General features: G+C 43.5%; 1 protein-coding gene across 2 annotated transcripts; it reads right to left on the reverse strand.

Annotated features, from left to right (window-relative positions):
* Positions 1-1,304: 1,304 nt before the first annotated feature.
* On the reverse strand, positions 1,305-12,074 carry LOC146756924 (solute carrier family 15 member 2-like). 2 transcript variants are annotated; one of them, XM_085523887.1, is made up of 5 exons: positions 11,715-12,074; positions 8,361-8,448; positions 7,601-7,742; positions 5,743-5,835; positions 1,305-4,455 (listed from the first exon to the last, which is right to left on the reverse strand). In XM_085523887.1, exons 1-5 carry the CDS (start codon positions 11,817-11,819, stop codon positions 4,233-4,235), a joined length of 651 nt encoding a protein of 216 aa, XP_085380013.1. In that variant the 5' UTR covers positions 11,820-12,074; the 3' UTR covers positions 1,305-4,232. The 2 variants fall into 2 exon arrangements, with proteins under 2 accessions (XP_085380013.1, XP_085380014.1); XM_085523888.1 differs by lacking the exon at positions 11,715-12,074 and adding an exon at positions 10,570-10,804.
* Positions 12,075-15,649: the final 3,575 nt, after the last annotated feature.

Here is a 15,649-nt window from a genome sequence, read left to right on the forward strand (position 1 = left end):
CCTATGGGGTCACACTTATGGGTCTGGAGCCTCACTTATGGGTCTGGAGCTTCACTTATGGGGCTGGATTCACACTTAGGAACTCAGTTATGGGGTTTTGGGTCCCACTTATGGGTCTGGACACCCACTTATGGGGCTGGGGCCATCTCCAAGTCTATAGTTATGGTGTTTTGGGTCATACTTATGGGTCTGTGTTCCCACTTCTGGGGCTGGGGTCCCCAGTGGCCCCTATGGGGTCACACTTATGGGTCTGTGTTCCCACTTCTGGGGCTGGGGTCCCCACTGGCCTTTTTGGGGTCACACTTATGGGGCTGGGGATGAAGTTATGGGGCTGGAGCCACACTTATGGGTCACATTTATGAGGCTGGGGACATCTCAAAGTTTCATAGGGTCTCAGTTAGGGGGCTTTGGGTGACACTTATGGGGCTAGGGACCCCATTGGCCCCTATGGGGTCACACTTATGGTTTTGGAGCCTCTCTTATGGGTCACACTTATGGGGCTGCGGAGGCACTTATGGGGTTTGGGGTATCACTTATGGGGCTAGAATCGTACTTATGGGGTTTGGGGTCACACTTATCGGTCTGTGTTCCCACTTATGGGGCTGGGGTCCCCGTTGACCCCTATGGGGTCCAACTATGGGGTTTTGCACTTGGGCCGGAAGAACCCCAGGCACCTGTACAGGCTGGGAGGAGTTGTTCTTGAGAGCAGCTCGGCTGAAAAAGACCTAGGTGTCCTGATAGATGAGAAACTTAACATGAGCCAGCAGTGCGCTCTGGCAGCCCGGAAAGCAAATGGGATCCTGGGCTCCATCAGGAGAGGGGTGGTCAGCAGCGATAGGGAGGTGATCGTCCCTCTCTACTCTGCTCTTGTGAGGCCCCATCTGGAGTACTGTGTCCAGGTGTGGAGCCCTCAGTACAAAAAAGATATGGAGATTTTTGAAAGGGTCCAGAGGAGGGACAGGAAGATGATCAGGGGGCTGGAGCACCTCCCCTATGAGGACAGGCTGAGGGAGTTGGGTTTGTTCAGCCTGGAGAAGAGAAGGTTGCGGGGTGACCTCATTGCAGCCTTTCAGTACCTGAAGGGAACTTACTCCCAGGAGGGGAGTAAACTCTTCGAAAGGGCTGATAATAGCAGGACTAGGGGAAATGGTTTTAAGTTGAAGGAGGGAAGATTTAGGTTGGATGTTAGGGGAAAGTTCTTTACTAGAAGGGTGGTTAGGTCCTGGAACAGGCTGCCCAGTGAGGTTGTGGATGCCCCGTCCTTGGAGGTGTTCAAGGCCAGGTTGGACGGGGCCCTGGGCAACCTGATCTAGTAAAGGTGTATGTTTGGTGGCCCTGCTAGGCAGGGGGGTTGGAACTACATGATCCTTGAGGTCCCTTCCAACCCGGGTGATTCTGTGATTCTGTGATTCTGTGATTCTGTGATTCTGTGACAACAATATTCACAAGGCTGAAAAACAGGACTAAAAAGTGAAAAACTGCAGATGTGTAAAAGGACAACTTTTAACGAATCAAGCCTGGGATCTCAAGGTGTATTAAAACTTCCTTATTATACACATTTATAGATTCAAGTGATGGAAAAAAATGGTCAGAGAAGCAGAAGTGAATATAAAAATAATGACCAACAGCTTGCAATTTACACTGATTGGGAAAAAAAGATTTCCCTCCTTTCTTTCTTAATCTTCGGAGCAGACGTGCATTAATAACATGATTTGGATTAACTAATTAGAGAAAAGGTACTGTACATGATAATCCTGATCTCCTTGGCAACAGCAAAACAAAGAAACAAAGAGAAAGCTATTTAGTACCTTAACAACCATACCAAACTGTTTGAAAGCAGCTTTGGTCCTTAATTAACATGCACAGCAGCCTGTGCATTCATGTAACATATTGTAAATATCATTTTGTTCAGGCATTTTTAGCCTGGACTGCTAATTCCATTGACAAGGGTACTTGGAAATCTGCAGATAAATCTATTTTCTCTATCTGAGCTCCTGCTGAATCAGAATCCATCACTGCTTGTAGTACTGCTGTTCTGAAAGTGGCAGAGCCAAGATTTTACAAAGTACTCTAAAGAAAACCAGGCCAACAGTGTGCCTATGCCTCAAAACTTAGCTTTATCTCCACGTGGAAACCACAGGAGAAAACTATTTACTCACTTTATATACAGGCTACCACATCCCTCGTTTACAGGCGGAACAGCTAAACCCGTGCACTTACGGGTTCAGCTGAAGTTTATTGATGCCTTAAAAATTGAGGGGGAAATCAAGTTCTTCATCTCATTTGGAATTTCTAAAGCTTACTTCACTCTAGCTAGAGTGAAAGACAAAAAACACAGGAAGCCTTCCCAAACAACACTCCTGAGAGAACAAAAAATAAGTTCTGGTTGGCTCTAAATCTTTCATCCCTTACAAAATCAAAACTTCTCATCCCAGTTTTGAAGACTTAAATTTCCTATCACATACGTAAAACCTTTCTTTCTTTTTTTTTTCTTCTGAAGGGAAAAGTCATTTCAAAATGGTAAAATACAAAGTTTCTATTCTGAAAAGATTGAATAGAACAGAACATATTGTCCTTATCAGAAGGCTTTTTACAGTTTCTTTTTCTAAATTAGTTTCCCTTGAAGGCAGCACAAGGGAATGTCTGAGCCTTAGCATTTGATAAATCTATTGGAGAGGCATAGTCTGACTGTTGGAGAACAGGCACAGGCTCACATAGCCATGAGCAGTTCAGGTTTTTCTCTGTAACTGAGTTGTGATGGTAAGTTTGGGATAATAATATCATGTGCCTGACTGGGATGCTGAGATTCATTAGCTGAAGTCTATAAAACACTCTGAAGATAAGTGGGACATGTTATCATCCTGTAATTAGGTAGTAATTGAAAGATGCTGGATAAACATTATTAATCATTAATATTCATAGAAGTAGCACTTCTGCAAATGCTGATGTAGCACCTGTTACAATTCTTGTGGGGGAACTATTGGCACTGCGACCTGAGATGCCCAAATGCTGGTACACGCACAGCACATCCCCAGAGCAGTGTGCTGCACTGCCAGCCAGAGTTGTGGTGACCACCTTTGACTGCAGCATCCTCTAGAGCAGCAGGTCTGACTGGCAGCCCAGGATGCACACACCTGCAGAAGGATCTGCTTTTAAGTAATGAATCATAAGACTCATCACATTAGTATCGTATAACTGACGTGCAGAAAGACCAAGCCTTCTCCACATTTGAAAACAAGTATTTTAATTCATTAAATGCTAACTACATAGTGAAACGTTGCAAAAGGCAAACATCAAACTGCCCTACAGAGCTACCTTCACTAAGGCTGAGCAACTATCTGTAATCTGAATCTATCAGTGGCTTTTCTGACAGACCACTTGTTGAATGTCCTTGCTCAACACCTCCACTGACAGGGATTTCCATCTTCCAAAGGTCCCAGTCTTCTTCAGTAGTATATATATTTTCAGTATATTTCTGCATATTTTTGTCTAACACACAATCCTAAATAATTCTTATTGGATTTAAGCCTGCCTGTGGCCTCCTATGACTTATGATATACACATATCATAATTTATACACAATTATATACACAAAATCATAATTGCTGAAGGTAGTACATTCAGACCCATTTCACTTCTTCGGGTGCTACCTTATCCCTGATTTAGCCTCTGGTTTGCATAATGGGGATTTGAGATTGGTGCATTACACGACATGAAGGCCAGTGCTAAAGTCCTTGTGATGGAGAATGAGAACATGAAGAAATTGGATAGAAATTTGCAGGATGCAATATAGAACTAAAAATAATCATTTTTCCAGCTCTCCAGAACTTCCTATTCTGGAATATCTATAAAACATTCTGACCACGCTGGGTATTAGAATTACCTTCAGAAGTCAATAATTTTCTATAGTTCTTACAACAGACCGGTCCCTGTTTTGAGGGAAAATACCCAAGCAGAGAGGCTAGCAGTACAGTCTTCCTTTTTGTTTGCTGCATTGTGTTGCAGTGTGTTATAATCATGGTCGTTATGCTGGCTCAAAAACAGCAATCTTTCTACGCTGTACTATAGAGGACCTTCCAACTCTTCCAACACCCAATATTTGTATCATTTATTATTGTATGTATTATAATTTATCCTTTTTGATATCAATAGTGTTCTTTTGACATTCTCCTTCTCTGAAGCATATTGATTCTTTCAGGTCTTGTGCAAACCATCCTACCTCACATCTTGTCCTAGCAAATCATTCCTATATATTTTCCTAGCAAACAGGCTCTAGTACAACAGAATCTAAAAACAAGAACACCCTCATAACATACCCAGACACTGCAGAGTTTAGAAAAGAAAATAAATCTTACATGTTCCTCTTCAAACTGGTCCCCACCAAATGCAGAGATACAGGGCTTGATACCTCCCGTTCCAAGGGCGATCAAAAACAGACCCACCATAAACAGGACCCTTCATGCAAGAACAAAAACAACACCATTGCAGAACCCTTCCACTGCTTATGGGAACGTTTTAGTGTCACCCAACTATAATTCCTCTCGTATCACTGTCTCTTGCACATTGCCAATGATGATGAGCCAGCTAACTGCAAATATATACACATATATATATTTATCCTCATTTCTGCATTCAGAATCAGTCAACTGAACAAACAGTGTTTGTCATTTTCTTGCTTTTCGGAGGCCCACCAGACATCAAAGATCCAAGGGACTATTTTTCATTCATCTGAGAACAAAAGGCTGCAGAAATCAATTGTGAAAAGGAAAATTAAAACAAAACAAAAAGACCCTTTGCATATAAGGCTTCCAGTCTGGATAAGCAAAGCAATTCTGTTTGAAATAGGCTCTTGGGTGCTTTCTACCTCCCAGCGCTCCTCAAAATCCCATTGCTGGTCCAAAGGATTACTGATTATTTCTGGGTGGAACAGGAGTATCAGGACTGTCCAGATCTAGGACAAAAGAAAGCTGCTCCATCAACCAGATGTACTCCTGCCTGCATGCATGTATTTTCAGTGCCAGGTTCACCTTGGTAAAAACAGCACAGTGGCTTCAGAAATGCCAGCTGGAAAACTACTTTGACATTCCTATCAGTTCAGAGTCTAGAGGGCAAGAAGAGTAGTATCCTACAAGTTAGGTTGGATATCAGGAAAAACTTTTTTACTGGAAGGGTAGTTAAGCACTGGAATAGGCCCCCCAGGGAGGTGGTTGACTCACCATCCCTGGATGTGTTTAAAAACCATTTGGACGTGGTGCTCAGGGACATGATTTAGCAGAGTGTTGTTAGTGAGGGCAGTATGGTTAGGTTGCAGTTGGACTCAATGATCTTTAAGGTCTTTTCCAACCTGAGCAATCCTCTGATTCTAAATAACACAGATAATTCCTCTGTCACACATAAAAAAAAAAAAAAAAAAAAAGTGTATTTAGGATTTAGTCTTCCCATGTACACAAAGGGACTTGCTGAGCTGGACAGCTATAGCAATGAGAAAATGAGGAAGAAAGGAGTTTGTATGAGCAATTGAATGGAAGAGACCAAACTCCAGTAGCATAATGTAGCAGAGAGGCATGATCAGAAGTCCCTGTATCAAAGGGCTCAGTCCTGGTGACTGTTCCAAGCTTTTCCTGGTGAATTCACACTTCCCCTCCAAACTGCTGGCCCGATGGAGGGGAAACAAGTGACAGTAGTGGGTAAACCACCTACCATTGCAACCTACGAGAACATTCAGCTTCAGCTGCTACTTACACGTGAACTGCCTGGTTGCCAAGGGATGGAATTGCACTGACTGACTTTATCAGATGGCCAACCACATACACAATGGAGAGGTAGATGATAGTCCTGCAAGCAAAGCAAACAGCAGTGACTGAAGGTGCTGTGTGATGTACAGTCTCTAAACAGAGTGTGCCTGTGTTTCCTGATATGAAAGGTCTATTTGGCTGATGCACAAGGAATAGTTTTGTCCATATCCCCAGTACTGCAGACAGCTATAACTTTCACGTCAACATTTTGCATGCTGGAAAAAGGAGATAGGCAAATGGGCTGAGATTAGGGAAGCATAGATGCTACTTTCTTTGGGGAGATTGCTGGGTAGAATAAGCTAAATGTTCTACACTGCAAATAGATGAGTACTCTTCAGGTCCAACTCAGTTTCCAGACTACTAATAACTGGCAGTTTGTAGAATGCACTTAACTGTGCTGGAAGGAATCCATAGGGACTGCTGCACGCTTTCAACCCACCTGATTACTACAACCAAATTAGGAGTGTGGTTTTCCTGTTACAAGACTGAATTGAATCTCAAGCACCTCTGGAGGACTGAGCTCATCTATCTGCTTCCCACATCTTGGTGAGTGTGAGCAGGAAATCTGACCAGAAGGGTCAGGCTTTTGAGTACATTACATTGCTTCATTGTCTTCGAGATCAACACATTTATTTATTTATGTGCAGACAAAATGCTCAAAGCGAGAATGGAAGGACTTGTTAGGAAAGAGAATCTAGAAGAAGCCCCATGAGCTCCTCTAATCTGTTATCTTGTTCTTAGTATTGGTTTAGCTATTGCAGCAAAAACTACCATTTATAAAGACCAGGGGTTTACTCCGGGAAAAACCTCTTGCCTAGTGCACAAAAGTTTGCCTAATGGTTTATTTTTTCACAACATTACGCTGCAAGATGGATATCCATCCTCAAACAGCAATGAGTATTCACAGACAACTAATGAAGTTAAAAAACAAGCCAACTTTGTGTATGTGTGTGTGTGTAGGTTTATTTCACTCGAGAAAATGACTAAAATAAAGCACAAAGAAAAAAAGGAATAGTGATATCTCTTTAAGAGCTTTCTGCTACAAAGGCATATTGCAGCCATTTTTTTCCATGTAGAGACTCACACTGCCAGATGTGCTTAGACCTATAGGGAAGGGTTCAGCTGCACTTCATCACTAACAGCAAGACTCCTCAGGCAGAGAGCAGACAGTGCCAAGGAAAGAATGGCCTGTGTACAGCTGCTCACCACCACTCTGGGTCAGATGGTGGCCCTGCCTGCAAATTATCAGCCTAAGGGAAGAGTCCCTAATTTTCTCAGGGAGAGTTTAGCTGGTTTTGTACTAAGGGAGATGATTTGTCTGAGTCCAGGTTACTCTGGGATAAAAATGGTTGTGTTAATGCATTCCCTAAACTGAGAAAGCATATGTGAGTACAGCTAGTGACATTTCATCTGAAACTACTAGATCAAGAGGACAATACTGCTTCCTTACCACTTTGAATCTATCTCAGCAACAGAACTTGGCAAGCTGAGGGTTAACCACCCTATATCTTAGTTTCCTCAAGGTTCATGGGGAAGGAGAGGGGAGGAACATTGTGATCTATGAATTAATTTATTGATTTGAATTGCATTGCCTATTGGTCATTGGGTGAAAGGGGAGCATGTAACAGCATGAGCAAACACATTAGTTGTTCACCAGTTAACATAGAGAAGCTGTTAATATGTCAAAAGTGTGTCTTTGCTGCACCGTGAACTAGCTCAAAATCAGAAGCGCGGGCAGCACTGAATCTCATGCAGGCTGTACATTGCAGACAGATCCTGTCTGAATTAGAGAAATGTCTACTTACTTGTATTTCCCCAGCCATGAGTCTGCCATGATGGCTCCAATGACAGGTGTGAAATAACAGAGAGCAGAAAAGGCATGGTACACAGCAGTGGAGAGATTCTCATCCCAGTGGAAGAAGCTTATGAAATACAGCGTCAGGACAGCTAAAAGGAAGCAAGCAAACCACATCAGATAATTGATGTGCATCTCTGTGGGTAAGCAGGAAGCTACATCACAGTGACAAGGAAAACAAGGACTTGCGTACCAGCTATGAGCACTGCTGTGGAAAGATCTGTGCTTTCAGATCTATTCCTCATAATCCCTGACACAGGAGAAGCTCAAATGAGGTATGTGAGTATCAGGCTTCCCCTGCTCATAAGCATTTGTGTTTAGCTGGAAAATATATTTTCTAGCTTATCACACCTGAACCTGTAGTTCTGTTTATGCATATTTTCTATTTGCAAATTAGGTGCCTATATGATTCAATTCAAAGACACACAGAATGCACACAACTGAAAGGCATCACATGCTGGAAAAACTGGTTTGAGACCAAGAATGATATAAAAAATTCAGACTGGAAGCAACACTGGAGGTCTCTAGTCCCAATTCGTGTTTAAAACAGGTCTAGCTTCAACATCAGGGTGTGCTGTTCATGTTTATATCCCAGAATACCAGTTTATTTTGAAGGACAACTGAGACCATATACAGCAGAACTCTGGAACGCCAGGCCATCATATACAGAAACACAAGGATCGGATAGTCTCTTCCCATGGGCCACATACCTCTCATGCCATAGTAGGAGAAGCGCTCACAGAACTCATTCACCACAATGAAGGCGATGCTCAGGGGGTAGTTGGAGCCACAGAGTTTCTACAGGAATTAAAGTAGAACATATCAGCTTATTGACAGTTTTCACCCCAGCAACACATCCACACAGCACCTGGGCAGCAGAGAGGAGTCCAGTCTGAAACCCAGGTGCTCAGTGCTGCCTGGCTAACCTGCAGGTTGGACTCAGAGGAGTAAGGAGGCCACACATCCATCTTGCTTTGGTTAGGGTTCCCTATGAACCCTCCTGGCAGGTGTGGACCCCATAAGGAACAGCAAAGGGACTCCAGAACTGCCAGCAGCCAACATCTGCTATGCCCTAAGCTCTAGAAGCTTCTTTGGAAAGATTGTACTGCCTCTCTGCTGCAACATAACATCCCACTGAGACACAAAATACACCTTCAGATGCATTTTTATCTATACTTCACACAGAGTTACTGCTCTCCCCTGAAACTGCTGCCTCCCCCAGCACCCAGAGAGCTGCTTCTTCCTCAGTGTCAACTGCCCTCAGTCTCTGCACCTCAGTTACACCAAACTGCACCACTGCATTTACTGCAGCAGAGCTTCAGCCACGGCAGCTATTTCATATCCCAAGAATGCTGGCAGAGCTATGGACAATTCAATTCATTAAACAAAAATCAAACAAAAGAGCTATGCACTTCTCAAACCTGTCTGAAATTGGCTACTTTTTTATTGACATCAACTTCACTCAAGCTAAAATCTGCTGTTTCCAAATGAAGTGCAAGGCACCTGAACAGCCAGGTCTTAGCATGACCTTGTGCAGGCCCCCATCCCTCTACTACCCACGGTGGTCCCAGCTAAGCAGCTGGGAGCTGCTGGAAGCTGCTTATCTCCACTGCCTCCCACCAAGGACAGCAAGATTTCACAGCTCTGCCAATTAGTGGGAGAGACAGGCTGGCCATACATGGGGTGAGGGACGGGGGTGTAATACTGTCATCTGCATTTACATCCAAAGTTTTAAACAGCCGTGGTATGGTGAGATGAACTCTTCGTATGCATTTCTGTACCTTGTGTCAGAAGTAATGAATTCCTCTATTACTTCCCAGAGTCTCAAATGCAAACACAGATAAGAAGATAGATGTGTTTATTGAGGTTTATTCCACCACGAGACTTGAGCTTATTTGGATTCCCAAAGCAATGCCTCCTAGGTTAGATGACTAGCTAATCATGGTGTCTCACTCAAGATTATACGAGGACCACAGAAGAGAAGAAACTGTTTGCTAAATAAAATAAAAACAAAAACAACACAACACTGTAACTAAACCCATTTCCATTCCCTAACCCAGTATCTGTGATATTTTTGTGATTTTTGAAATACTTTCCTCTCAGTATTCATGGAATGCCTTGTTATTAAGAAACCCTTGGACTCTTGGGTTCACTTGAATAAAGATGTAAATATCCATTTCATTTATCGTTTGTGCTGAAGCTGTCATGCTCAGCATATGGCTACCAAGACAGAGTGCACAGAGGGTGCTCCCTTGGAAACTGGACCCAGGGCTCCTGCTTTTAGACCAGCCTGAAAAATGGCAGTATATAGAAGCTGCAAATGCACAAATGCACAATGCTCTCCCGCAACACGTTCTTAATATTATAGAGGAAAAGCCATAAGGAGGAAATAATGCTTCCTCTGGTTACTTTGTGGCATTTTTTGAACTTGGAAATAAAATGACATAACAGGGATATCTTTCTTCCACTCTTTCCCAGACCTCGTTGTCAGTACTCTGATAATTAATAGCATTTGATGCAGATACAGAGTGGGACTCCACAAAGCCAAGGCAGCCAGGTGTAGGGAAAGCTGCTGCCTGAAATCACTGCTCCGTGCACAAACCCTGCAGGATCTGTGTGCATCAGTAGGAGGTACAACGTGCCATGCTGTGACCTGTAGTGACAGAAACCCTGGCAGTGGCTCCTGCTCTGGGATGGGCACCTCCAACACATCAGTGTCTGCAAGCAGGAAAAGGGGAGCAAGAAGAGAGACTGTACAGCTAAACCTTCCCCAGTGCCTGAGCCAGCACCTTAAGTAACTGCTTACAAATGCTGAGCAAGGGACTTACAAGCAGGGACACTTTCGTCTGGCCTGGACGCTGTGAGACAGCATCAGCGCACACAGAAACACTCAGGTGCTCTCTCTGCTACATCACTGACCTGCATGGGGCCTGCCTGGACATCCAAAAGTGGGCAACCTTCATCCATGGGAAGAGCCAGCTGCAGTTTGCTCACTTTTGCAGAGGAGGACCTTGCTCAGCAGATAGCCCCAGCAAAAGCAAAGAGGCTAAACCTGGATTGACGATCACACAGCTACACTGCTGTGCTTAGCTAACCACTGTAAGCCTGGGATGTGCAGGATTATGGAGCTCTTAGAAATATTGTGGAAGTTGATAGATCTGTGTCTTCAAGAAGAAAAAAAAAAAAAAAAAAAAAAAGAGAGAGAGAGAGAGAGAGAGAGAAAATAAGGGATCCCTTAAAGTGCCAGTGGCAGAGTTGTTTGCTTTCACTTCTCTCTCTTGCTGATCAGCTGCAAAATAGGACTAAGATTAGTATTTCACATGAGCTCTGAATACCCAATAATTAATGCCTGCACAGTACTTAAAACAGTCAGCTAAATATCTAGCTTGCTTATGACATAACTGGCTGCAAGAGCAATTACTACCACACTGTCCTGTGAATCAAAGCACGTGCAAAACAAGCCTCTTTCTTACCAAAGCCAATATAGTGTACGGTATTTAGTGTCAAGCCCTCAGCTGGAACTAGCCTGAAAACCTACACAAACGCAAGAGCTGCAAGGTAAGCAAACAATGAATCTGGCTTAACTCACAGCCAAAGACGTAAAGCTGAGGCTCTGGGACACACATCAGTGGCCTGTCCAAAGTCCCCATCCCTCCTCCTGCTTAGCAGCACCTGGAAACCTATCTCAATGGTCTCACCAAAGGAAGCAAACGCACAACCCAGCTCCCTCCTACCCATGCATGACAGCTTCCTGCAATTGACAGAAGGAAGTCCTTTCCCACAAGGAAAGGAGCATTCAGGAAAAAGGCAGCAATGCAAACCCTCACTTTTATTTTTCCCCAAGGATGCAGTTCATTTTTACACTTTAAGCTGCCCTTTGTCAACTTAATCAGGTTAGTGGAGGGAATTTTTGCATGGAGTTGTTAACGCTTACTTCAACCCTCTGCAAGAAAGGGTGTTTGTCTCTAGCCAGAGCACAAAAGAGGAAAGAACAGAGAGATCTTGCAATGTTTAGAGCAAGCTGAGCAGAAAGCATAGCAAAGTAAATGAGCTGTAACACTCACCGGAGATTTTTTCTGAACAGGGAAATCTCCTCTGGGGGGATCATCTCCTGCAGAAATAAAAGTGAACAAACTTTCCTTGGATTCGTTTCTCTGAAAAGTGTTCATCTCCCCTCTCGCCTCGTCTCCCACCGTGCTCTGTGGCCGTGGTGAGTTGACTGGGAAGATTTCCAACCTCAGGCATGAAGTTTGATTCAGTTTGAGTTAACCCTAATTGAGCACATTTCTGCGGCCAGGGCAGAAAGGGGAGGGAGATGCCATAAAGAAAGACAACAGCAGAGCTCAGGAAGAGCTGGGGAGTGCAGCTTAAACCTTCTGCAGGTTGGGGCTGTGAGCACTTTGTAGCACAGACCTCCAGTTTGCTTGGCATGCTCCCAGCTGTCTTACACACATCAACCCAGCACAGCCCCGTATGCTGCACAGATGTGAGACGAATAAAAATCCAGTGTCCCAGAGACCTCTAGAGCCTGCTGATTTAGGAGAAAAGCATCAATCTGTCCTCCATTGTGGTAATGTCGGGTTCATTCCACAGGGGTCCCGCTCCACTGAAAAATCATGTTACTCCAAGTCATAACCACTGAAACACTCATCACCCTTAGACACTGGATGTCATAGGTGCCTGCACGGTATTAAGTCATTTCTTTGCTGTTCCAGGACCAGGGTACATTTCCACACCAACTCCCTGGAACATCCTTGACTTCCCCTATGGGGCAGTTTAATCCTGAGGGCACAGACAGCACCCAGAAGCAGCTTCAAATCCGCTGTAACATCTCCTTATATACAAAAGGCCACCTCTGGGATCCCTATGATGCAAATGCTTTCTATGCTGGGTAGGGAGCCCCCGGCTCCCAGCAGGCACCCACCCTGGTGTCCCTCCTCATTTGCCCTTCCCACGGGAATCCAGGGAGCTCCTTATCAGTACTCCCCAGCAATGCCTGCAGTTACAACAAAATTCACAGCCTTCCCATAAACCACCCTGAGTGGCTGCAGCTCTGTGGCATTTTGGGTGCAGTGCAGGGCTTTTTCTTCCCCTTCCATTTGGCTTCTTTAAAAGGCAAATATTCAAAGCAATTTCCCAAATATTCCTCCTGTTTCTTATCAGAAAAAGCACAGATCATACCCAGGATCTGCAGTTGGCACCAGTGTCTCCATAAACTCACCCCTAGCTCCAGCACCAAGTTGCTGCTAGTGCTGGGTATAATGGAGCCAGGTTTGCAGTTGACAAACCAGGAAAGAGGCATCTGCTCATACCACAGATCCTTAGCCTGTCTTCAGTTCTTGCTAACAAGACACAGAGAACATCTCTGTTAAGCCCATTTCACAGGCAAGAATGACTTTAAAGTATATTCAAGGCTAAGAGCAACACAAATAACAGATCATGTGCAAGTTGGTCCTGTCTCCTGCACACCAGGCCAGCATATACTCTTGAGTCCTGTCAATCTGACCCTTTACTGAAGGCAGCAGAAATATTTCCAAGCCAGCTGTTGGTCTCTCTTACTTGCCAAAGCATCTCCAGCCAAGCCTCAGTAGGAGCCCGCTGTGTTCTGCTATGCACAGATGAGCAGGACAAACACAGTGAAGTTTATTAAAGGATTACACAAAAGCAAGACAGGAGAGGTTTCAGCATCCCTCATGCAGGGCTCCCATGCTGATGCAATGTGATGCCTTAATATTATCTTCAGAATCCTGCAACTATGCTTCCTTTGTGAGTACACAGACCTGTGCTTTACACCAGCTAAATGATTTTTCTAATACTAGCATGAAAAAAAATATATGTATCAGTCAGTAGAATTAACATGCTGCTTGTCAAATACAGTGCAGAGATGTTTAGACCATTATCTTCTGGAAGGTTTTCTCAGACAGAAAGGGGGGAAAAAAGAATAAAAATGTGTAGTAATAAATAATAAGTCAAAGCAAACAGTGAGAATGAGTTAAGGAGAATATATGTGCAAGCAACTCAGATGCAAGTTGAATAGAACTTGATAGGAGACCTGTGTGGCTGGGATGAGAATTGGAAAGGAATTGTACCACAAATGGAAATAAGGTGACACTTCTGAAGATGAGTATAAACAAACAGATCGAGTATGGAGCAATAGAGGCTGAAAAGCTAAGGCACAAAATGAATTATAGCTAGCAGGGGACACAAAAGGCAATAAGAAAAGGTGTTAGAAATGCTGTAAATACTGGAGAAAGAGGAAGGAAAATGAAAGTCTTATTGAAACTAGAAAACGAGCAAACAAAGGCTGATCGAGAGAAGCCAGGGAAGTTGTGTTCTTTTTGTATGTCTTCAACAAAAGAAAGAAGAAGCCACAATATACAATATTCAGATGCTTCAGTTGTGCTCAAATTGCTACAGCCTGATCAAATTCACTTCAAGGTGTGGATATTGTTTTTGAACCAACTTCCTTGTAAGAGTCAGAGGTAGCACAAGCTTCACCATTATCTTTAAAAAGGCAAGTGAGGCTTCATGTGAAATATCCATCCAGTGGGCAAACAGGAAATCCCTCTCACAATACTTTCTCACCAAACTGGGAAGGTAGAAAACATGCAGGTTCCCAACTTCTCCATGAGCAAAGAGAACAAAAGCACAGCCAGCAGGCTGCTTGCACTTGTGCCCAAAACTGGGATGGAGAATAGGGCATTAACTCAAAATTTTTATGTGGGAGATAACATCTTGTGGCTCTGGAATGAATAAGATGAAATTCAGGAATGGCTGCCAAATGCTACCCCCAGGAAAAATGACACAGAGATCAACTATTCTCTACCTTCATTAATAAGATGAGGAAAATAACTGACTTCAGTAAAGAAGATCTGGGGCCTCTTTTGTCCAAATTTCCCTCTTGCAAGGATGTGGGAGCACTGGCAGAAAGGTGGTGCAGTTGAGGCAGTCCTTGATGTTGGATATTTAAGATCATCTTAGGGACTGGCTGAATATGTCAGGCCCTGTTCCAGAGCTGGCAGACGAATCAGGTGCCCCTCTGATGTTCACTCTTCTGAATTTCCATGAAAAGCCTGTTCTAAACAACTTCAACTGGCAAGCAAGGACTGCTTTGCTTTATGTAAGATTTTTTCTGCATTGTTCTTCCTGCAAGCGGACAACCTGTAAGATGATCCACGCTTCAATGTAAAACTTGGCTACCAGATGCCTTGCATAGCTGTAAGTTTCCATGAATATATTAGTTTACAACTTCGAGTCAATCTTCTACATTTTTCAGATCCCTAAATCTACAGGAGGACAATCTGCATTTTCCTTTTGCATTTACAATTCTTAGATCCTCAGTACTTTATCCTGCAGTGCTGTACACATTAATCTGTTTATACTCAGCTGATCAATTCATTTATGTCTGCATTCATCTTGTTCAATTCCTTCTTGATTTTCAGCTCAGCCACACTGGTCTCTTTCTAATGAGTCTCATTTTGAATTCACACACACTGGTCATCCTTTAATAGTATTTTCACTATATCTTTGTTTCTCTCCTCTTTTCCTAAGAAAAAGTTACAGCTGTGCCAGGAACACTTCAGGCTGTGGTCTGTCTTCAGATGGACAAGATGATCTCTCCAGATTCCTTTCTCCAGTTCTTCCATTATAGAAAAGATCACAGCTTAACTTATTTAGACAGACCAAGACTGGCTCCCAGTCACCTGCAGACTCATCCCAGAGTAATTTAAAAAAATAAACACAAATGTTTCACTTGATCAACCAAGAAAATATGCCACAAGTCTTCAGTCCTGCCTCCCTGTTCTACTCACTAGCTCTTAGGGACTCAAACTTGTAAAGGTATGTCAGTCAACAACACTAACAATATCAAGCACCTAAACTGTCTTTAAGTGCCTGTTAGCGGGTCACTAGTCAGCCTGTGCACATCAGGGAAACTTCTCATCACTCCTGGTGCCTTTTTGCCTTCAGTTTAGCAAAAGGAGTTTTAAGAAATTCTCTC

Source organism: Coturnix japonica, chromosome 25 (genome assembly GCF_054131305.1).
Source record: "Coturnix japonica strain WE chromosome 25, WE-NBRP24, whole genome shotgun sequence".
Classification (NCBI taxonomy): Eukaryota; Metazoa; Chordata; class Aves; order Galliformes; family Phasianidae; genus Coturnix; species Coturnix japonica.

Coding starts and splice junctions, on each gene's coding strand:
- LOC146756924 (XM_085523887.1), bottom strand. CDS start 11,819: ATGAACACTTTTCAGAGAAACGAATCCAAGGAAAGTTTGTTCACTTTT. Junction 7,743..8,360: donor CTCCTACTATGGCATGAGAG/GTATGTGGCCCA, acceptor GCTTCCTTTTAG/CTGTCCTGACGCTGTATTTC. Junction 4,456..5,742: donor GGCAACCAGGCAGTTCACGT/GTAAGTAGCAGC, acceptor TCTTGCATGAAG/GGTCCTGTTTATGGTGGGTC.